The sequence below is a fragment of the Pleurodeles waltl genome, chromosome 2_2, assembly GCF_031143425.1.
Source record: "Pleurodeles waltl isolate 20211129_DDA chromosome 2_2, aPleWal1.hap1.20221129, whole genome shotgun sequence".
NCBI lineage: Eukaryota > Metazoa > Chordata > Amphibia > Caudata > Salamandridae > Pleurodeles > Pleurodeles waltl.
The window spans coordinates 1,022,602,502-1,022,626,737 of record NC_090439.1 but is presented as its reverse complement, the minus strand read 5'-3'; the positions used below and the strand labels follow the sequence as shown (position 1 = coordinate 1,022,626,737).

General features: G+C 40.8%; 1 protein-coding gene across 2 annotated transcripts in view; it reads right to left on the bottom strand.

Annotated features, from left to right (window-relative positions):
- EFR3A (EFR3 homolog A) overlaps window positions 1–16,716 on the bottom strand; it is a 1,082,041-nt gene extending 1,065,325 nt beyond the window's left edge. Inside the window, exons 1-2 of one of the 2 annotated variants that reach the window (XM_069220764.1) lie at window positions 16,574–16,716; window positions 16,417–16,471 (exon numbers count right to left, since the gene is read on the bottom strand). In XM_069220764.1, the coding sequence (XP_069076865.1) occupies window positions 16,417–16,426 (10 nt within the window). In that variant the 5' untranslated portion in view covers window positions 16,427–16,471; window positions 16,574–16,716. The remainder of the gene's footprint in view (window positions 1–16,416; window positions 16,472–16,573) is intronic. The other variant, XM_069220765.1, reaches the window with a different exon arrangement.
- Window positions 16,717–24,236: the final 7,520 nt, after the last annotated feature.

Below are 24,236 nucleotides of genomic sequence, written 5' to 3'. Positions count from 1 at the left end.
CTGGCATGAATGACTCACTAGATGGCTTTTCTACTTGTTGCCCTGCTGCCAGCTGCTCCCTGACTCTGTTCTGCCAGCAGTCGGTGGTTGTGCCAAGAGGAACCACCATTTGGACTACCTGCTTTATGTGCTGGCCTGCTGCATGATAACTCCCTTTGCGCTCTGCAACTAGTGTTCTCCAGGGGCTTGCTGGTTGACCCCTACTCCCTCCGATTCCTTCCGCCAGTGGTACTGGCGTGGGGTACTGAGGTGGACAGATATGATCTTGTTACAATAACACCTGGAGAGTGTTTCTTCCATCACTTCCTTGAACAAACCAAGTGCATAAGTAAGTACTTTGCATCCACTAGTCTTTAAAAGTCCATCACATGGGGAGTGCTGGTGACTGTCCCAGAAGCACCTCTGCCTCAGCCGTGGGGACCCCCCCACCCACAACGCCTCCCCCTCCCCCCCCCACCCCCCAAGTCCAGCCACCTGTGTCTCTGCCTGTTTTCCTTTATTTTTAACTGCACGTGCTGTGGGCTCCCGTGCCAGCTGGTGCCGAGCTGAGCCTTTCACAGACAGGGTGCTGCCCGCCTTTCACTGCTTTGCCAACACTAGGACAGTGTGCGTGACCCAGTGCTGCACCAGTCAAAGGAGAGCACTGCAAGAGGCAAGGGAATCCTCCCACAGCAAGGGAATTCTCCTACCTCTGCAGTTTCCTTTCCAACTTCCCCCTCCGTGCATTGCTGTGACAGTCGGGCTTTGCAGAAGAGATGCCGCTGCGGGTAAAAGATCAGCGTGAGGGCGGGTGGTACCGATCCCTGGAAGTGATCTTTTCCAGCCCAGCGCTGCACTATCAGGCCCTTGAGAGGGCCCTCGTGTCACCAAACACCTAAAAAGTGTTGCCAAGGTTGCAGAAGAGGCCTCGCTGCCCCACGCTCCTTCCCGGGTGGCCAGGCATGTCCGTACCTGCTGTGTTTCGCCAGCCGCACGTGCTACGGTATCTACGGTGTATGCCTCCCCCCAAGTGGTTTGCACTTTTGGGGCATTGGTTCGCTACGTGGTTCTTTTTCCTGCATGGAGAATCGTCCATGGTGACCCCTGTCACCACAAGGAAGTGGCTTTGCCTCCTCTAAGAACTTCCACAATTGCTTTATCACCCCAGCAGGTGCGCAGGGGTTTCTGTACCATTCCACTCAGTTTACATTCCTCTTCTCAACCATGCACACTTCAAGTACCATAATCCTGCTACTAGGAGGGCAGAGGTGCTGATGCATGTGAGGGCTACTTGCTATTCATATGTTGATGTTGATATGTGGTGATTTTTATGCTCGCGGGGATACCTGGTGATTTATGTGCTTGTTCCTGCTTACACTATTGTATTTCATGCCCTCATGTTGCAATGTATGACATTTTTATCCTTGCCTAACCAATATACTGAGTACTGACTCAGGGTTTCCATACGACGTACAGTATTTAAGAGTAATGTCATTTTAGTCTTTTGTCTGTACAAGGTCTAGTACATATATATATTTTATATACTACTGTGGGGAGCCTCTTTGTGGTGCATTTATTGTGTCACTGGTGTGAGTGTGTTACACAAACGCTTTACAAATGACCTCTGAGGACAAGCCTGACTGCTCTGTGCCAAGCTACCAGGGGGTGAGCACAGGTTATCTTTGGTGTATAATTGACTTGCGCTGACAGGAGTGCATACCCTAGCCAACCAGAAACCCCATTTCCAACAATGATTTTCACTTCTTTTTCATTGTGGTTTGTTTGGACATTTGTCTTCTGTTTTGGCACATTAGCAATGATAGAGCATTCTGCAAGGTGTTGGTTTGACCTGGTGTGCTGACCGTATTTGTCAGGTTACAGTATAGTTTGTAAACTGTTGTTTATTTTCATGCATGAGGGCTTATAAATGACGCTGGTTTCTCACACCTTAAACTCCCAGTGTTACCCTTGGGACACACCTCCCTATGACATCGCACCCGTACATGAGGGTCAGTCTTTTCTGTGTTGCACAGTTAAAGTACGCAACGTTAGTTTGCTTGTTGCATGTTTATTCAATGTGATGATTTTAATGATATGCTACGGTCTAAAGAACCTGTGAATCGTGCTCGGACTCTGGTTCCTGCTTACTGTGTAACATTGTGGTGTCTTTGTCATTCACCGATTCATCTTTTACAGCACGGTTTACTCACTATTTTTTTTTTACCGGGACGTATTTTTTTTCTGCTGCACATGCTATGCATTCATCTGTTGCAAGGTATCATTTCAGTGATATCCAACTGCTACATTATGTCACTCATTGTTTATTGCAGGTAGATACTGCATGCAATAGGTACTCTATTCTAATCACCACTCTCTGTTCCATATATGGTTCACGTTAGCACCCTTATCACTGTTCTGATCAATTACTGTTGAATCCTAAACTTTCTTGTTGTCATTAAGCATATTTCCTGACTTACACACACAATTCAAAAAAACTGTTTCTTGTGGCTCCCTGTAATGACTACTGTGATTTCCATGTGTTTTTCCATCACCATGATATTTGGGGGTGTCACTCTTTGCAGCTCCACAATAATGTTCTGAGTTTCTATGCGGGGGTGGGGAGTTCATAGATCACAGCTGCATGTCTTGAACAGGAAGATTAATCTAATTGTTAGGGATGCTTACAGTTCTCAGCAAATTACCTCTTATTGAATCTGTGATGCTCTTCACATACTTATTTGAAAAGTTTTGGACAACTGGATTTGGAGTTACCCCTGATGAAGAGTGCTTTCACCCAAAATGCATTGAGTCTTGCTTTGCAATCACAATATCTGGATACATCGAGTAAGGTTATGTTGTGCTGGAATTGGAATTAGGTGTGGATGTTAGTTTATATTTTAAAGTTTAAAATGTTGATTTTTCTAAATAAGGCGGCTTACTTTACCAGTCCTTGTCATTTAAAAAATCCAGAAAAGCACATGGGAGAAGAAGTGGCTGTTCCCTAGTGCTAAAAAATGATTTGTCCCCAATGGGGCATACAAACTGCTATATTACCATCTGACCCTTTAGCTGTACCGAAGGCCATACCACTATCATAATCATAAATCTTATAGACTATAAAGCATTTTCAATGTCCATGGTTGCCATGCTCGCGGCTAGGTGTTTTTGCTATGTTTTATACCGCACTCCTTAGAGTGGATACAGTTATATAGAAATTGGGAAGTACTCCTAAATTGTAATTGAGGTCTAAAAATTGGGCATTCCTTCTTAGTAAAATGGAGGTCTAAGACAAACAAGGTAAAGAATAGTTAAAAAAATAAATAAAAAAAAAACTGGTAAAACCTGCCCCAAACTGCACATGCCTGAAATGAACAATGCTATCATACTCATGACCTCTGAGAGATGGATGACTGCCTCAAAAGCAGTATACCGTGCATCTCGTAACCGTGGAAGGTCACACTGGGATACATACCCAAAACAAGGGGGACTGGGAGCATTCAAGGTCCAGCATAATGCTCCTTGACGCAAGATAAAGAGAAAGGGGTATGCATTTACTAACAAGAACACGTTGAGACAATTAAGCACCCCTGCTATATAGCAGGTAGGAAGAGACTAATTTAGGAGCAAGCGCTTTCGCCAACCTGTTTGGAAGGCCTGTTTCATCATCTTATATATTAGAAAGTTTCACTTGACTTTTGATACAGCACATTTCACAAAAGATCTCCAGCAAAGAGCCCCCTTGTGGGTGCCTGTTAGGCATTGCAGCGCCGGCCTATTGAGGAGCTGCCCGATGATGAAGCATGTACCCAACTGGATGGATGAGGGCTCTTGCTCCTAAATTAACTTATTTCCTTCTGACCTGCTATACACCAGGGGTGACTAATTGTGTCAGCAACCTGTTCTTGTTAGGAGCTGCATACCCTTTTCTCATTGCACAATAGGCTAGAACCATATTCATTTTGGAGCTACTGTTTAAGTAAACAGCACCTCAAAAAAGTTCAGTATCATGTTTTTACTACAGTACGGTGCTGGGCCTATTTCACCATGTGGGTTCTCCAATTGCAAGGTTAGTAGTTTTTGTTATTTTTCTATTAAGATTTTACTCATCATAATACATTGTTATCGTGAAAGTAAAAAATAAGAATGTCTAAAAATGCAATGTAATTTATTTATTTTGCATTTTTTTAACCATATGATTCTCAAAGGTATAGATGCACTACACATGCTAGCAATAAATGTGACACAAGGTCTTACATAAAAATAGCTGAAGGAGGAGAAGAACAACAAGGGGAGAAGATATGGTATAAACAATATGTAAGCATAAAGGGGAATGGGAGAGGAGGATGATTAGCGGAAGAGTGGAAGGAAAACACAGGAAATTAGAGAAACAAGGGTAGAAAGTACAAATAAGAGAGGAGGGAGAAAGTGGAATGCATTGAATACAATTCAAAAAATACTTCTAAAACCAATCATACACTAATTTAAATTTCAGTAGTTTCAAAAAAGGATTGGGGGTAAAAAGAGAAAGATCAATCTTATCAGTTCAGAAATTAATAAAGCAGAGCCCTAGCAATCACAGATTAATCACAAATCACTCTCTCTAAGGTTGCTAATTTGGAGAACCTATTCATTCAATCATGTAAATTGGTTTATCCCACATATTTTCATTACAAAAGAGGAACTTTGTAACTATTGTTATTCATTTCTGCATCCACAACATTTTTGAGGTTCACACTACAAATATCACAATCATTTTTGTCCTGAAATATTAACTTCCTCTCCTTCAATCATATTCAATCTTTCTGCTACTTCAATCCAGGTTCTATTTCATGGTTTGTGTACGTAGGTGCATCTTCTGGTCAACACGATAGTTGTAATGTACTACTCTCTACATACCAGCAAGGACAGACCTATACCTACCTTATAATCCTCCTGGAACAGTTGAATCAGAAGACTAATACCAGTGGCCAGCTGCTTTTCTAGCATATCGCTCCTTTTAGAAAAACATCATTCAAGTGGCTGGATTTTATCACTATGTTAATGTTCTAGGTTCTGGAGCAACTTTAGCGAGTGTGAAGATTAAAGACAGGCTAGCAACAGAGGTATTTGGTATGGGACATCTCTTCTGACAAAAGATCACTTATCATGGCTAAAATGTACAGATGACTAAAGGTGGTCTGGAGTCACATTTTTCTCCACAAATCTCTAGAAGATGAAAGCAAATTACTGTTAATGATAAATAATTATTATTATGATCAGTCTTTGAGGAGTCAAATGCACTGTTTAATATCTCTCTTCTTTAAAGTGATACTAATCGGAGCAGGGGTACGTTTTTTGTAGGAGGCCATGTTGTTGCTATTGTTATACATGAAACTCTTCCAAACTTTTCACTCAAAAGTGTACGCTCCTACATGGTGGAAGAGGTACTCTTTCACAGATTTACTGTGCTCCATTTCTCCTCAGAGCTAGCTCTCACATCACTGGTCAAAACAACCAAAGCATTCACATTGTCTAACAATCTTCTAGAAGACATCAGTATCGAAATACTTTGTGAGCTGATCAATAGCATATTAGTTGAGAGCCCTCCTAGATATCCATATGTTCATAGCAATCTTCTGGTATGGTCTGGGCAAGCCAAGATGGCAGCACACTCACTATACATCTACAGCACCTGGAGCTCACATAGTTCCATGAATAAGACTGTATACAAGACTATAAGCCTTGATAAACCAGTATTAGAGCAGAGGAGACAATATATGCAGCCCGTGAAACACCACGCAAAGCTGACAAAGTCTAGGGACAATGGAGCGAGCACCACCAAATGAACTGAAGACATGGGCTATCCTGGCCAGCCTACAATTTTATGGCCATGAGAATGTCAAGGAAATGACAAGGCACCCAGAGATAGGGGGGACCACTGTTTCTAGTATTGCACTCATAGGCCCTGTGCAGTGCCTTAAACTGCCAAATCGATTTATACTGTTAAATGCTACTAGCTGATTTTCCATGAACTGTGTCTGACTGTAATTCTTTTACTATGCAAAGTTTTGCTACATCGATGCAAACATTTCAACAAAAAGATCTGAAAAAAAGTTTACAACTACAAATTTCTTTTTAAAGAAATGTAATAAAGACAACTAAAAAATAACTTTTTCCTTTTTTGATAATTTAGATGATACATTTCTCTGATTTGCTTCCAGTTATTGGCTTAATACCTTAAAAAATAAATCATATCGATGGGAAAACTGATATCTCAATGCTCATGAGTCAGGCTGTTTACACAGATACCCTGGAAGTGACATGAAGTACTACAAGAAAGTTTGATGAAGACCGTGCTTTTTAGATCTAGCTTGATGAAGGTCCAGCTCTCTGCCAGAGCTCAAGTAATCACAAGAAAAAATGTAAAAAGTAACATAGGTTTTTGCTCTGCTTCTTTGTTAATCCACCTCTTCACAGCAATTCTGCATTTGATGGTCATTTGATGGCAACTCCAAACAAGGTTAGGCACACTATCTAGTCAGCTTCTGTTCTGTGAACTTTCTATCAGTTCTTTGCCTGAATAGTGTCTGCCTATTAAGATATAGGGCATTCAGAGCGTTATGACTGAAGAGAGAGAGAAAGACAATGCTGGGGCTGTGCCGTAAGCCAAAAAGCATGTAAAAAGTGTATTCCATGATGAATGAATTTTTTTTTTTTTTTTTTATTATTATTTTTTTTTAGAGTATGGCATTCCAGCGTTAGCCACAGATGAGAGTAACCAAGAAGCTATGAAACTCAAGTTAATTACATTGGATGAACAGTCCCATCTTGTGCGACACCATCAAACGTAACTACCACCTCTGCTCTGGAGAGCACCAGCACCTCATTTCAGCATCACCAGGGCCTGTGCAACATTGCATGGTTCAATGAGCATTCCAAGCAAACAAAATAGTTTAATGCAATGGGGATGCAAGAGTTCAAGTAATGTAAATGAACATGGCGTCAACCAGTGGCATCAGCCTCCCTGAAGATGTGCAGCATTCTAAATAGTAGCAATGCCCACAATATTGATATTGGGGCGGTGGCGGGGGAGAACAGAGTAGAAACAACCTCTACCATTTAAATACAGCTGTTCTTGAGTGCTTAATGTATCTTCTCCTTCATGGCACCTTCAACATGCTTGCTGTCTTCCTGAACATTTTACTGTGCTGGGCTTTGGTGCCTGAAAGCATATTTCTACGTTATCCTCCCATACCACTGCAAGTCCCTATAAGCAGATCAGTGACACTACAGTGCATTTTCTTCTACCTCCTCTAGATTTTATTTCTGAAGGACGCTGCTCAGCAGAAGTCTGCTGCATTAAATCTTTAGGAACAATATATTAACATGAAATGTTTATGAATTAATGTGCGATAATGCCGCTTAGAAATTGTATTAAATGTATTTTGCTTAAATGTGCATTTGAAATGTGACCACGGGGAGTGGCCGTCAATGTATACATAGACTAATAAAATGACTAATGTTTATGAATTATTGTAATCAAATAAGTTTTATACTAATTATTAATGATTGTTATTACAGTTATGCTAAATGAATTTTGTAGGCCTTAAGTTAGCATGAGCCGAAGCTTAGCTGCCTGGCTCTCATATTAAATGTGTTTTTCTAACGTGCAGTGTGCTGACTCGCAAAAGGACATGACCTCTTGTTTTCTTCAAACTAGAAGCTGAATGTAACCATAGTGGATCCGTTCTCATGAAATTCATATTGCTTGTAGGAGAGTGCTAGCTGAAATGCAACAGTGTAGATTAGTGTAATGTACAAGGTCGTTTAAACCGGTGAAGACAATGGAGCTACTGACCAAAAGATGTGCAAAGAATTACAGAAGGGTGAAATCATACCGGACGTGCTACCTCTGAAGACGTCAATCATATGGACCAATAAAATATCTGTAAAATAATATGGGGTGAAATATTATTGAATAATCTGTTTTCTAATAGGGTAAAGATAGTGGGGTATAACCGTGGACCAATGAAATTTTAGGGGAATATACTACGAAAAAGGGATAAAAACCCATGACACGGGCAGCCATTAGAATTGGTTAGGGAAATGCTATCGATTTGATCCAGAGACTTTATCACTGTGCCTGGTGACTTTGCTGATTTTACTTAGAACCATCCTCTTCCGTAGATTGCCCATTTACACTTTGCCTCCTTATGAGGGAAGTGCCCCTTTTGCCCCAGACCTGAGTTCTGACTGATGGCGAATCAACTGATGTCCTGAAGACGAAGACTGAACCTGAGTGCTGACCTAAACCTTGGAGGGTAACTATGACAATGAAATTGTGATTTGTCTGTTTGCTTTTCCTTTCTAGGTACCAACTGCTTACTTTTGACAGAGACCGTAGCTAGATGTTTCCCAAATTGGTGTTCTAAATTGTTTTGCATGAAGCCCAACATGCCAATGCTAATTAGTGGTTAGGACAGGTGTTCACTAAACTGACGCAAATAGACAAACGACTGAATCTATGCTTTGTTGAACTGACGCGTTAATGACACTCTGCTAAAGTTGATCTATGTACACGCCGTGTTATGTTCTGATGTTCACGATTCTTGCCTTAATGAAATCTTATCAGAGTTGCCATATCATGACTATGCTGTTTTGTTTCTTGGTTTTGAGATTAACACATCTACTTTTAGAATTGTAACTAATAGGGACTAAAACTCATAAAATTCTACTAAACTGGTGTGGTTATTCATGACTGCAAGGTCATGCTGGTGTTTGATGTATTGATTGACATATTGATTAGCTATCTCGTCCTAAGGTGTCTCTCAACTGGGTCAAAAGATTCATTGGCCTAAAACGAGTCCTAATGTGTAATAAATTATCATAGAGGGACGCGTTATCAGTACCAATGCCTACAATGCCTATTCTGGCGGGGGAACAGAATAGAAACAACCTCTACCATTTAAATACAGCTGTTCTCGAGTGCTTAATGTATCTTCTCCTTCATGGCGCCTTCAACATGTTTGCTGTCTTCCTGAACATTTTACTTGTGCTGGGCTTTGGTGCCTGAAAGCATATTTCTATTTTATCCTCCCATACCACTGCAAGTCCCTATAAGCAGATCAGTGACACTGCAGTGCATTTTCTTCTACCTCCTCTATATTTTATTTCTGAAGGACGCTGCTCAGCAGCAGTCTGCTGCATTAAATCTTTAGGAACAATATAAGGGCTAAAGCTAGTGGTATGAGTGTGAAGATTAAGGAGAGACTGCCTACACAGGTTTTACGTATGAGACATGTTTTATGATAGTTCTGACAAAAAGGTCTGCATCGTTTCATGCTGCTCTCCAATACCTCTATGCAACATTTTACTTTCTCCAACACCTCTATTCAACCTTCCAATTTCTATCACATTGTGCACTAGCATGAGTTCCATTTGTTCCAACAACCTTCACCCTCCCCTTGTACACATTCTAGGAGGTGGGGCTTCTGTTACTGACTCGAATGTGCAGCTGACAACAGAAATGTGTTCTCCAGCCTTGCACAAATATCAAAATGATACTGGTCTGACCAATTAATGTGCTGTTGCTAGTTTGCTTACTGTGAATATACTTCGAGAAACCAGTAACAACTGATGTGCTTGGGAGAATATCTTATTCCAACACTTTAAGGATTACTGATTAAGGCCAGTGCTGTTATGTTACTCATGGAAATTGCTTCGGATGTAGCTGCCTAACTGCTCTTGATAGAACCACTTTCTACACTACAAGCTATCACAGATTAAATACCCAGCCATTCCATAAAGATAGTCCTGGATGCAAAATGATTCCCTTGTGCACCATGTACGAAGAAATTCAAAATGTTACATTTACTTTATGACAACATAATACAACAGTTCCATATGATTTCCATGCAAAGGTGTAGTATGTAAATCAAACCTGTCAGAATTAGTCAACCGGTATAACATATCTAACAGCAGACTGTCATCATCTATAATGTGTTATATTAGTAAATACAAAGACGAGTCATTCAAATCTCTACATGCTAAAGGCACATGCAACACTGTTGGACATAGTGATTAGTAGGCCTTAGACGTGTAGTGATTTGAATGAGCTGTGTAGAGATTTAAATGAGCCGTTTATGTATCCTTTAATGTAACACGTCACTGATGACAACAGTCTGCTCTGAAAACAGACGCCTTATTCCACTTGACTAATATCAATTTTTGATCTTGACTGATGTCCTGACGTGCTGGATTATGTCATGATGAAACTTTCAAAATGATATATTTGGATCGAAAGATGGTCCGTTTAGCTTGGGTTAGCTACTGATTACTCAAAATGGAGAGCTGAACAATCAAGCTAGACTTATTTTGTTTTTTTATTATTTGACAACCCAGGGTTAACCTATGTATTAGATGATAGGGTCCTCAAATTAACTCCTTTAAGCACTGCGCCATCTGCGTGGTCTAATCAATGCTGATTCACTGCAATACATGAATACCGAATTTTCAGTTTCCACAGAAAAACCTGTGAGTACATTTGTTGGAATACGTTCGATTTGGTTGATTACTTCTCACAGGTTTGATATACAGGGAGTGCAGAATTATTAGGCAAGTTGTATTTTTGAGGATTAATTTTATTATTGAACAACAACCATGTTCTCAATGAACCCAAAAAACTCATTAATATCAAAGCTGAATATTTTTGGAAGTAGTTTTTAGTTTGTTTTTAGTTTTAGCTATGTTAGGGGGATATCTGTGTGTGCAGGTGACTATTACTGTGCATAATTATTAGGCAACTTAACAAAAAAAAATATATACCCATTTCAATTATTTATTATTACCAGTGAAACCAATATAACATCTCAACATTCACAAATATACATTTCTGACATTCAAAAACAAAACAAAAACAAATCAGTGACCAATATAGCCACCTTTCTTTGCAAGGACACTCAAAAGCCTGCCATCCATGGATTCTGTCAGTGTTTTGATCTGTTCACCATCAACATTGCGTGCAGCAGCCACCACAGCCTCCCAGACACTGTTCAGAGAGGTGAACTGTTTTCCCTCCTTGTAAATCTCACATTTGATGATGGACCACAGGTTCTCAATGGGGTTCAGATCAGGTGAACAAGGAGGCCATGTCATTAGATTTCCTTCTTTTATACCCTTTCTTGCCAGCCACGCTGTGGAGTACTTGGACGCGTGTGATGGAGCATTGTCCTGCATGAAAACCATGTTTTTCTTGAAGGATGCAGACTTCTTCCTGTACCACTGCTTGAAGAAGGTGTCTTCCAGGAACTGGCAGTAGGACTGGGAGTTGAGCTTGACTCCATCCTCAACCCGAAAAGGCCCCACAAGCTCATCTTTGATGATACCAGCCCAAACCAGTACTCCACCTCCACCTTGCTGGCGTCTGAGTCGGACTGGAGCTCTCTGCCCTTTACCAATCCAGCCACGGGCCCATCCATCTGGCCCATCAAGACTCACTCTCATTTCATCAGTCCATAAAACCTTAGAAAAATCAGTCTTGAGATATTTCTTGGCCCAGTCTTGACGTTTCAGCTTGTGTGTCTTGTTCAGTGGTGGTCGTCTTTCAGCCTTTCTTACCTTGGCCATGTCTCTGAGTATTGCACACCTTGTGCTTTTGGGCACTCCAGTGATGTTGCAGCTCTGAAATATGGCCAAACTGGTGGCAAGTGGCATCGTGGCAGCTGCACGCTTGACTTTTCTCAGTTCATGGGCAGTTATTTTGCGCCTTGGTTTTTCCACACGCTTCTTGCGACCCTGATGACTATTTTGAATGAAACGCTTGATTGTTCGATGATCACGCTTCAGAAGCTTTGCAATTTTAAGAGTGCTGCATCCCTCTGCAAGATATCTCACTATTTTTGACTTTTCTGAGCCTGTCAAGTCCTTCTTTTGACCCATTTTGCCAAAGGAAAGGAAGTTGCCTAATAATTATGCACACCTGATATAGGGTGTTGATGTCATTAGACCACACCCCTTCTCATTACAGAGATGCACATCACCTAATATGCTTAATTGGTAGTAGGCTTTCGAGCCTATACAGCTTGGAGTAAGACAACATGCATAAAGAGGATGATGTGGTCAAAATACTCATTTGCCTAATAATTCTGCACTCCCTGTATGTGCTGTACCAAACAAATCCCACTTAAGTGCTGTATTATTTTCGTAGAAAATGCATTGGTTCCCCTTTGGGCATAAAGGTTAGTCCCGCGTTACATACCAACATTTATATCGTGGACTCGTGTTTGGTATTCTCAATGAATACTTTTAGGTGGTATTTGTGTACATTTCTCTCATAGCGGAGAAAGCAGAATGGGTTCACAGCAAACGGATTTTGTCCAGCAAACTATTTCCATTGGTAATAATGTACGAAAACCCTTTGTTGAACGAGTATTAAAAAGCTATCATTGTCTTCAGCAAGGATAATATCTTATTAGAAGGAGATAATATTGAAGTGGAAATGTAGTGTATGCCAACAGTGAGACTGGGATTTCTGGATTGAAAACAGGAGTTGAGACTGACGAAGACTGTTGAGGTAATACTTGTTGATTACTACGACCATAATACAGTGGGGAAAAAATACAAATTCTGTTTTTTCACCTCATCTGCTGCTTTAAAGACTGAACTGCAACCAAAATGGAATGTGTGACAACCTGCTAATCAGTTACTTGCAAGCACATGGTTGGCTAAACGTTGTGTATATTGTATGTTCTGAACACCTCAGTCTTCTAGGAAAATAAATGACACAACATCCACAAAAAATACATTTTTAAAGAACAGCATACACAAAGGAGAACTAAGATGTGTGCTGTGGAAAGGATGGATTAGCCTACATGCCAGCTGTGGCTTTCTCTCACTGTTATCTGCTTCACTTTATATACACTCGTTTCTTAATCCTTTAATCTCACGTCTTTAAAATAATCCAGTAAACATCTTAAATTCTGAAAACCGCTTTGTACAGTGTTAAAATTTCATTTTATGTCACTCATCATACATTTGTGTGTGCAAACTCTAATAAACGACTGAAAAGGTAGATGACAGGCTGATAACCACTTGGATATTACAGAAACACAATCAGACTTGTCCGTGCAAAGCATAAGGCGCACAGTCAAAACAGCTATACACAATGCACGAGAAGATTCCAAAGTGCGTGCCTGTGTGCTTGAGAGTGACGAGACAAAAATAATCACTATGTTAAAATGCAGGAGGACTAAGTGAAATATGTGGTTTGGAGAAGGAACATGTTATAACAGTGGTACATGGCAACCGAATGTTCTTCCATCTTGTCAGTGGAATCATGTTTCTTTTGTTGCACCAAGCAGGCTCTGCAAGTGAGAATTGGTAGTTCCGAATGCGAGATGATCCAGGTACCCATGGGAGCAGTCTGCCTTCAGTGTCAATCCTAGGCATAAAACTGCAGGCTACATGGCAAACGCACAAACCATAAACTGTGGTATGTGCTTACTCCATCAGGTCTAACTGCCACACATACAGTTCCACTTGTAACCACTCCAGATAATGGGACCACTACAATGCTACACTAGTGGCAGTAAATCAAATTCTAAAGTACCAAAATCGAGTGCAAAAAATTCATGACCACTGGTGGTACTGCACAACCATGCCGGTTAAACAGAGTAAATGGCACTAGCCTTAAAGAACATATTTTCAAGGGAAGATGTGGAGACCCAAATGCCACACTGCACCAATACTGCATCAAACTTGAGTGAATGTGGCACGAGTGCTAAAATACAAACACAGGACATGCCCTGTAAGAGAGACACCGGCACTAGTACTAAGGTACATCTTGCACTGGGTAGAACCTGGAGCAGTGGTATAGGTACAGTCCCTCAGTGCTGCTGTGCCCGATATGACCTGGAGGAGTGACAATAATACATGTGCCACAGACCTTATAATTTAAGAAAAAATTGTGGAGAGCCACATGGTTAATTCAAGCTTAGTGGCGGAGTGATGAAGACCTCACATAAACAGAAACACATAACAGGGCACATAAACAGAAATTGTAAAAGTGACAGGCAATCCCCTTCTGTGTGTCTGATGTAACCCACTAAGTGGTCAAAGGTATGTCTACACACGGATCCCTTGCTATCTGTGCCACAGAACCCAAGCTATCCCTCACTGAAAAGCTGAAATGAAGGTGAAATGGTGAAAAGATGGAGCTTTGTACACAATGTTTCTATATTACCAATTGCATTGATTACAGAGCTACAGTTGTGCGTTTAACACCTTAGCTGCTGAGGGGTTTCCACCTGTAGTGCTGAGCCTTTTTAAGCACTCAACACTTACGCCTTCATGACTTCCCCCCCCCGACCCCACAAAAAAGGGTTCTAGGCTAAGTATGTATTCTTTTATCCCACATCTTGGGGATTCTAAAGGTATTCAGGGATTGTGGGCAATTGGCGACTATGTTTTCATTTGTAAACATCTACCCTGATGGTCAATTTTTAAAAGTGACATACTGTTATGTCCATCAGACACTTCTGGTAAGAGGGATATATAATATTTTCTGATTGTCTAAAACACTCGATTTCCAGAGCCAAAAACTTTGCTAAACCTGTTAATGGTTTATCATTGTGTACTGATCAGGCAGCAATTGGTATAGTATGAATGAAAAATGAAATCCTTTGTATTTTTGAAACGTACACAAGATGCTGAATTTATGAACAGTTGGTATTTGTGCATCTCTGAATTTGGGATTACACACCATCGTGTGATTCATAGGGAAATTTGCCAATTGTGATCTTGCTTGAACTCTGACTTGCATTTGATGACAACAATGGAGAGAAATTCAATTAAAAATAACAAATGTTATACGATTCTGTGTTCCCAAATTTCTCCCCATAACAATGCTACCCCAGTAGTGTGGCTGGGCGCAGTACTTGTGACACAAAAGGTCCCAAAATGCAATGTGGAGATGTCAGCATCTCCAGTCAAAAAATGGCATCTGTGGGTGGTCTATGAGTCACTGTGGTACTTGGGCCTACGTCCAGTGAAACCTACATTTCTGATAACTAGATGCCCAGAGGGAGTGGAAGGAGGTGTGCACTGTATGGATCTCACAACATTTTCTTACCCACAATGACCCGCAGACCTCAAACTGTGCCTAAAATCACACATTTCCCTCACATTTCTGCAACTGAAACGTCCGGTATCAGCGGGAGCCGCAAAATTCCTACCACACTTCTGACAATAAAAACGGTACCCCACTTTTGTAGCTGGGATTAGTGCATATGACAGGCACTGATGAAACCAGGGCCTAAGCGATTCTTGCATGATCATCTATGTTTTCTGAATTGTGTAACTATGGTCAGTCCATTGTTTGAGGGCCAATATGTTGCAGGTCCAGCATGTCTGAAATGTGAATTAGTCTTCCAACAAAAAGTCAGTAACCTCTACTACAGTTATAGAGAAAGAGTGCTTTGCTTGCCACACTGTCTATAATCCAAGTCCTGCCAGGTGGTGGTAGAAGTACCAACTCAGTGATCATTAGTACTAACACAACAATCCAAGGCATGATGTGCCTGATTCACAAAAATTCTAAGCTGAATTATGTAAAGGCTGATGCCTAAGAATTGCAGAGATGTACTATGTTTTTTTAAATTCCCCAAGTGGCAGATGTGTACATGTGGCTACAAACTCAACAAACACCAAAACAATTATGTGTGAGTCAGTGCATAGCCCCGTAAGTAGCTTTTGATACTGGCTTCACAGAAGCTGCGAAAAGGCCTGTAAACACCATCAACGACCCAATAAAATTATAAGAGCTCATACCACAGAATGTAACATTTATTCTTAAACTTTAAATGTTCTTGTATATTAGGGAATCTCTAGGATGCAGGTTATGTTTTTTAGACATGGGCTTGGAGAATAGTATGAAAGGTGCTAAATTACAGCACACACGTGCTAGTCAGGATCCAACCCATTCGGGGTTGCCTGATCTCGAAGGAGTCTCTCTAACATATTGACAAACCTCTGGCACAAAAGGGAAAAAACGGATGAACGCTATCATACTGAAATAGTTTAAACATTCCTTAAACTGACACACCTGGTTGAAATTAGAGTAGGTTAACTGCCTTTCCAGTGAAATTTCTACCTGCATGAACACTTTTTGGAAAGGGCTCGTTTATTTAATTCACCAAACCTGAGTTTTCTGCAAACGTGTGCGCCTAGTGAAGGTAGTGAAGGTGGGGAACGCGGGGCTGGGAGGCCGCACGGCAAGAGTGAGAGGGCTGGTGTTAAGAAAAGCCGGATGAATGGAGTGGGTGGGATACAAGGAGTTTGCTACACGGAAATTACAGAATTCTTAACAGATGTCAGGGGTCACTTCAAAACACATGAGCTACAAGGCACTGGGCGTGAGAAGGACGCACAGTGTACTGATGAATGAGCAGTCTTGAAACTTACCAGCAGGCATGCTTCAGTTGACTCCCAACTCGTGTTTGGCACAGAGATAAGTCAGCTAAAATGTGAAAGACAACAGAATAGCGTTAGATTGACAGGATGTCATCAATAAAGCAGCAGTAGCACATGAATATATATGCACTTCCAGCTCATGACACACCTCTCTGAGCTGCGCGGGCTCTACCCCGCTGTGTCCCGTGGCTCTATCGCACTTACAGCAGGGCAGCTCAGGGAGCCTGACAGCCCTCTCAGCAAGGCGTTCCTAAACCGGCCTGCTCTGCCGGATTGTAAACACCAGAGCATACCCGGAACAGGGGCAGTAAAAATAGAAAAGGGAATATCGCACAGAACACGAACAACCGGTATACTACTCGGGCGGCCATATTTGAAAAAGCAATCTTCACTGTGGTCAGACCACACATGAGCATTCTCTGCAAAACAAATGCGAAAGCTTTATTGGATGATCGAATATCTTGAAAATTATATCACTTTTAATGATAATAAAGCCTTACAACCTTACAGCCTTATATAAAAATATGCTTTTTTATTTTTTTTACGCGCTGTTGTATGAAAGGTTCCTTTCGGTGCACCAAAAGAAACAATTGGTGTCCCTAAGCTATATTTTTGTGTGATTTAAAAGACAAGAAACTGTAGGGGCCAGATCTACCAAAGGATTTTACCCATTCTGTGTCTTTATGAAAAAGCTTTCGTACATATGGCCCTAGGTGTCTAAATTTACAATGAGAGTGTCAGTGAAATTTGCATGGCAGTGTTAACTCCCTCTATGTTAATTTATACACATTAGGACTCGTTTTAGGCCGATGAATCTTTTGACCCAGTGGTGAGACACCGTAGAACGAGATAACTGATCAATATGTCAAGCAATATGTCAATGATGTTATCAACATATATCACCACAATATACTTTACTTTAGACATTGATTAAACTACCGACGCAACCATGACCTTTCAGTCATAAATAACCACACCTTTATTGAAGTTTTGTGAATTTTATTTCCTATTGATTACAATCTAATAGCAAGAGTATTAATCTCAAAACCATGAAGCAAAGAGCATAGTCACAATATAGCAACTGTGATAAGATTTTGACAACGCAAAGATCACAAACATAAAACACCAATGTGCAATATACACAGATCAGAGTGCATAGAACATCATATACGTCTTAGTTCAACATAGCACAATGTCAGTCACGTCTGTTGGCGTCAGTCAAGGTGAATACCTAATCTAACCACTAATTGGCATCAGCATGTTGGACTTCATGCAAAACAATTTAGAACACAAATTTGGAAAACATCTGTCTAGGGTCTCTAACCAAAAATACAGCAGTTGGTACCTAGAAAGTAAAAGCATATAGACAAATTACGATAGCAATTGTCATAATTACCCTCCTCGGAATGAGTCAGCATACAGGATCAGTCTTCGTCTTCAGGACATCAGTTAGAGCGCCGACAGTCTATTTCATCTAAGGACAGGGGACACTTCCCTCATAAGGAGGGAAAGTGTAATGGGGCAGTCTATGGATGAGGATGGTCTAAGCCTTAAATCACCAAACAGAGTGACAGAGTTTCTGGATGCAATCGATATCATTCCCTACCTAGTTCCCTCGAGTCTCCTGTGTCATGGGTTTTCATCCCTTTTTCACAATACATTCCCCCAAAATTCTATTGGATAGTCACTACACCCCACTATCTTCAACCTATCAAATTATACATTAAGTAATGCATTTGTCATTCCATGATAATTTATAACACTTTGATTGGTCTTCATAATTGACGTCTTCGTAGGTGGCACATCCGGGGTTACTTCATTTTCTGGCACGTTCATCAGGTCAAAAGTTCCTTTGTCCATGGTCGAATGTCCTTGAATGTTTCAACTTATGTTACAAAACGTATAAACTTATACTAAAACATCTAGCAAGCGGATGGGAATATGACTAGCATTGTTACATAAAGCGGAGAAAAGAACAAATGCTGGGTCATGGCCTTTTGCGAGTCAGCACACTGAAGAAACAGAAAAATATGCTTTAATATGAGAGCTACACGACTAAGTTTTCAACTCACGCTAACTTAAGACTTATGGATTCTAATAAACATAATCCTCGTAGGTGTTAACATTATTCAATTAATCATAATGCAAGCAATTATTTATTATAATCGACATTAGTATATGAGTACAATAGCAGCTTCACACTTATAATTGCGTTAAGAATACATCCAAGTGAATAATATTTTGTGATAATTTTTGTATGCAGCATTGTTAGGTATAAGCATTTCACGTCTAATATATAATATTTAAACTACGCTCTCTCAGTCCCTCCTCTGATGACGCTCGTCATCACACAAATTTCTCTTTGATCTTAATTTTTCAACTTGCGCATAATACGCATTTCAACATCTTGCCCTTTATGTGAGCTTTCCCATATCTCATTGAACATTTTCTCTCTTTCACTTTCTTCATTTCTTCTGGCTCTTTTGGTCCAATTTCTTTTTACCTTGTCATTAATTTTACATGCCCCCCATAGTCCTAATAGACAAATCAAAACAATCAGTAAACCCATGAGAATTTTTGCAAGTACCCCATTCCAAATGTTGGTAAACCAGCTTCCGACTCGGGCAATTCCCTTTCCAAATTTCTCCCAAACACCAAGTTCTTTTAGATCTTTCAAATCTGAACTATGTCTAGTAAGGTTAGTAAGCATGCTTCTAATTTTCTTACTGTTATCCGGGATAAATGAGCAACAATGACGCTCATTAAGCATTTTGCAGACTCCTCCACTCTTTGCTAAAAGAATGTCTAAAGCAAGCCGATTTTGAAGAGTCATAGCTCTTTCTGCAGCAATTTCAGTATCCATCAGGAGTATAGCTCCTGTAAAATTTGTCAACATGTTATCCACTATAGTAGACAACTTTTGAATTTTCATGGAATTCAAGATAACCCCTACTGATGGGATTATGGCTCCAAATATATCACCAATGACAGCCGCCACTGATTCTCGTTTTTGTCTAGGATGTTGTAATTCAGATGTTTTAGGTATTTGTTTTAAGTCATCGATCTGGTATATCTTTGGGAATACTATTCCCAAATAGCATGTCCCATACCATCCCTTAGGGAGACGGTAATTAGCATTTAGCCCACAGATGTAATAGATTCCAGGAATTGCTGGATCTTGTCCATTCAACATAAAGGTCCACTTGCTCTGAAACAAAAACACATGTCTGCATTCACTCATTCCCACAAACAAATTATCCTGATCAGATTTTGGCCTATATATACAGAGCCTACCTACATGTAATGCATCTATAGCTAGTTTGCCTTGTGTTTTGATTGCAGTGTAAGCATAATCATTTGCATATGTACGTTTCTCTAATCCTTTTTCTAATCTTTCTTTCAGTGCTTTGCGTCTATCATCTGTGTGATCTTAAAAGCTTTTCTCTACAGGCGATAATAAGCAAGTCAAATTATTGCGGTGTGCATAAGCAGTGCCAAATGTAAGTGTTGGCTCAAAGAATCCTCCAACTATCTTTATATTGTACTCTTTAGCTAATTTATTTAAGAACTCAATCACAGGCACAAAGGAAAACACAACATCCAAAATTTGAATAAAAGTATTGCACATGCTCTTGATTATAGAATCTTGTTAGTAGCAAGCTGCAACTAATTCCATAAGTAAGGGGGAGGCTATGATAAGTAACCCCCTCCTGCACAGATTAAGGAATTTTAGTACATACATAACAATCTTTCGCATCCATAGTTTTCACATACTCATTTAGTAAGCGATAGAAGACGTTAGTAGAGAGTTCCCCTTTTGCATTAGTTCCCTCATGCATGTGTCTTGCGTCTTGCTCAAATCTCTCTCACGGTGTTATTGCAGTAGTAGTTTCAGGTTTTGAAGTAGCGTTAATAGTTTCTTTCTCTATCCATGGCATTCCTATAATCACTCCCACTATTATCACTGCACACACAACACCTATTATAAGACCTAACCAACCACACACCTTACTTCCCTTGCTACTATTTCTATTGTAAGCCATGTTTGTATAGAATCAGAATAGCAGATCAACAATCAACTCGAGGATAAACCCCTTTTTTTTTTTCTTTTTCTTCTTATTTTTTTTTTTCTGCGTATATTACAGCGTCTTCACTCACTCCAGGGCCCTTTTCGTCAATTCAGGTTAGCAGCTTGTCGTAATCAGGTTTCTTTAAAAGTCAAATCCAGTTTTCTAGTGTCACTTCCGGTAGTTTCTAAGTCTCTCTTTCTTTCTAGTTTTCAATTTAGGCAAAAAGATTTTCTTGAACTTATTCAGGTGCCGTAGTATTGGCCTGGTGCTTCTCGATCAAAACAAAATGCTAGGAACTCTTGTTGCCATTCAGAGGTTGTAGCATATGCCCATTCGGGACCTGTATATCTTCTGTTTGCAATTCTTTTTCTTTTTAATCTTCGTTCACCTTGTTGTTCTCCCTCACTCAGATCATCTGCTTGTGAGGTATCACTCTCTTCTATTATGGTGTCATTCGATACCTCCCTTATCTTAGGATGCGACTTGTCTGGCCAATTATCGCCTCTATGTGTCTTGGTTCGATGTTTTCCTTCAGGACGTTGGACAGCACCCTCCTCTTGTGATATGGTGTTTTCTCTTGACGGACCTGCAACTGGTTCGGGAAACTCTGACACGTTTGTGTTTACAGTTTCTCCTTCTCTTTCTTCTTCCAGTTCTAAGTTGGGTTCGGGCTCTAACCCATATTCGTCTACTTCTGGGAGAACCTCTCCTTGGCTTAGTTCTCCTGCTGCCTCTACTGAGATAGGCACTCTGTCACCTCTCTCGAACTCATTGACTGTTTGAGGGACAAGGCTGTTCTCAGTGGGCCCTCCAGTAGTCTCAGTTCCTTCTTGACTGTTCTCTGACCCTGAGACCTCTCCTTCCAAAGTTGCTGTGCCGGAAACTTCAAGTTCCTCTTCAACAGGACACGTTACCTTTTTCGTGTGACTGGCATGTATCCAGTTGGGAACCCCGGCACACTTCACAGCGGTAGTAGTCGTCAATATTACTTGATATGGTCCTTTCCAACGTGGTTCTAGACACGATTTTCTCACGTGCTTCTTGACAACCACCCAATCACCGGCTTGTAGAGAGTGGCCTGGATCGCCAATCGGTGGCAACGTGTTAGCTTCCACCCGGTGAGAAAAAGAGCGAATCACGTCAGCCAAACCTTTGCAGTAATCCAACACCATATCATCTGTAATATTCACTAGTGCATTTGCAGGTACTGCTGGTAATCTCATAGCTCTGCCCATGAGGATTTCATGGGGGGACAGTCCTGTTTTCTTGTCTGGTGTGTTTCTCATTGACATCAGCACTAGAGGTAAGGCATCTGGCCACTTCATATTAGTTGCTGCGCACATTTTTGCCACTCGTGATTTCAAGGTACCCTTCATCTGCTCTACTAGTCCTGATGCTTCAGGGCGATAGCTACAATGCAGCTTTTGTTCAATGTTGAGTGCGGCACACAGGAGTTTAATCACCTCATTGTCAAAGTGTCTCCCCCTATCTGATTCTATAGAAACCGGAAACCCGAATCTGGGTATCAGTTCCCTGAGTAGTAGTTTTGCAACTGTAAGACTGTCATTCCTACGTGTGGGATATGCCTCAATCCAATGACTGAAAACACACACAATCACCAACACGTACTTCAATCCTCCACAAACAGGCATTTCAATAAAATCCATTTGCATTTTGTTGAATGGACCTCCAGCTCTCCCAATGTGGCTCAAAGTTACCACAGTTCCTTTTCCGGCATTCATCTGTTGACAGATGACGCACCTGTGGCAAGTGATTTCTGCGGCATGTCTAAATTTTGGATTAAACCAATCAATTTTAAAGGACCTGTTCATGGCATCCCTTCCCAGGTGTGCCTGCTCATGGTAGAGCCGGGCAAACTGTGATAAAAGGCTATTTGGCAAGACCAACTTTCCCTCCTCTGAAACCCATAGATCATCAGCTCTTTGTACACATTGCATTCTTTGCCAGGAACGTTTTTCTTCCTTGCTAGCACGACCTTGTATTGTTTTCAGTTCGTCTAAGGTATCAACCACTCGTAATGCTAGATTTAAACTTGTGTCGTTTTCAGTTTGTGGTAACAATTCCCATTGCTCCTTAAACGATATACAGTTTAGTGCACAAAATCTTGCTACTTGATCTGCATAGCCGTTTCCCATAGACACAAAATCTTGTGATCTGGTGTGAGCACTGCACTTCACCACGGCAATTTCGAGAGGTAACTGAATCGCGTGTAACAAATCTCTTATTTGTTCACCGTTTTTCACAGGGGAACCAGCGGAAGTCATAAAACCCCTCTGTGACCAGAGTTGGTCAAAATCATGCACAATTCCAAATCCATATCTGCTGTCAGTATAGATAGTGACTTTCAAATTTACAGCTGCGTGGCATGCTTTTGTAAGAACAATCAATTCTGCCACTTGCGCAGAAAACACTCTCTCGAGCTAGGAGGCTTCGACAATGCCAGTTATGGTACATACCGCATAACCGGCTCTCAATGTTCCTGCAGAATCTCTTAGACAGGACCCATCGACAAACATAATACAATCATTTTCTTTTAACTGGGTATCCTGTATGTCTGGGCGAGGTTTGGTACACAGTTCGGTCACTTTGAGACAATCATGTTCAAATTCTTCACCATCTTTAATTTCTGTATTTTCATTTGGAAGCAAAGTTGCCGGGTTCAGTACAGTGCATCTTTTAAGAGTGACATTAGGTGACCCCAGTATGATCGTCTCATACTTAGTGAGACGTGCATTTGTCATGTGTTGAGTCTTAGTTCGTGTCAACAGAATTTCAACTGAATGTGGAACCATTACTGTCAGAGGATATCCCATGACTATCCCTTCACATTGTAAAAGGCTTTGACCAACTGCTGCAACTGCATGCAAACAACCCGGTAAGGCTGCTGCGACAGGGTCCAAGGTAGCTGAAAAATATGCTAAAGGGCGATTTGCATCTCCGTGGACCTGTGTTAAGACAGACAAAGAACAAGCATCACGTTCATGACAAAACAACAGAAAAGGTTTCTCGTAGTCTGGCATTCCCAATGCTGGTGCCCTGCACATGCATTCTTTTAATTCTACGAATGACTCAAGCTCCTCTTTTGACAACGTTATAGCGTATGGCTCATCCTTGACTTCCTTTCCTGTCAGTTTTATTAACGGCTTTGATATGATTGAGAAGTTGGGTATCCACTGACGACAGTAGCCCACCATTCCCAAAAACATCCTGACATCTCTTTTTGTTGTTGGGGGATTCATTTGCAAAACTGCTGTTATTCTTTCTTTTGATATTCTTCTGGATCCTTTCTCAACCAGATGTCCCAAGTATTTTACTTCTTTCTGACAATATTGTAACTTTCTGGGTGACACCTTCTGTCCATTACTTCCCAGATGATTTAGTAATGCAATGGTATCGTATTTACAACTGTCTCTGGTTTTAGATGCAATTAGCAGATCATCGATGTACTGCACAAGAGTTGAATTAAAAGGCAGCACAAGAGGTTCCAAATCCTTTTTCAATATCTGATTAAAGATGGATGGTGACTCAGAAAACCCTTGAGGAATTCTGCACCAACTGTACAACTTATCCAGGAATTTGAAACTGAACAAAAATTGACTGTCCTCATGTAGTGGTATTGAAAAGAAGGCTTGTGATAGGTCTACTACGGTAAACCATTCAGCATCACAAGGAACATGGAACATTATTACTGCTGGGTTAGGTACCACAGGGCAGCATTTT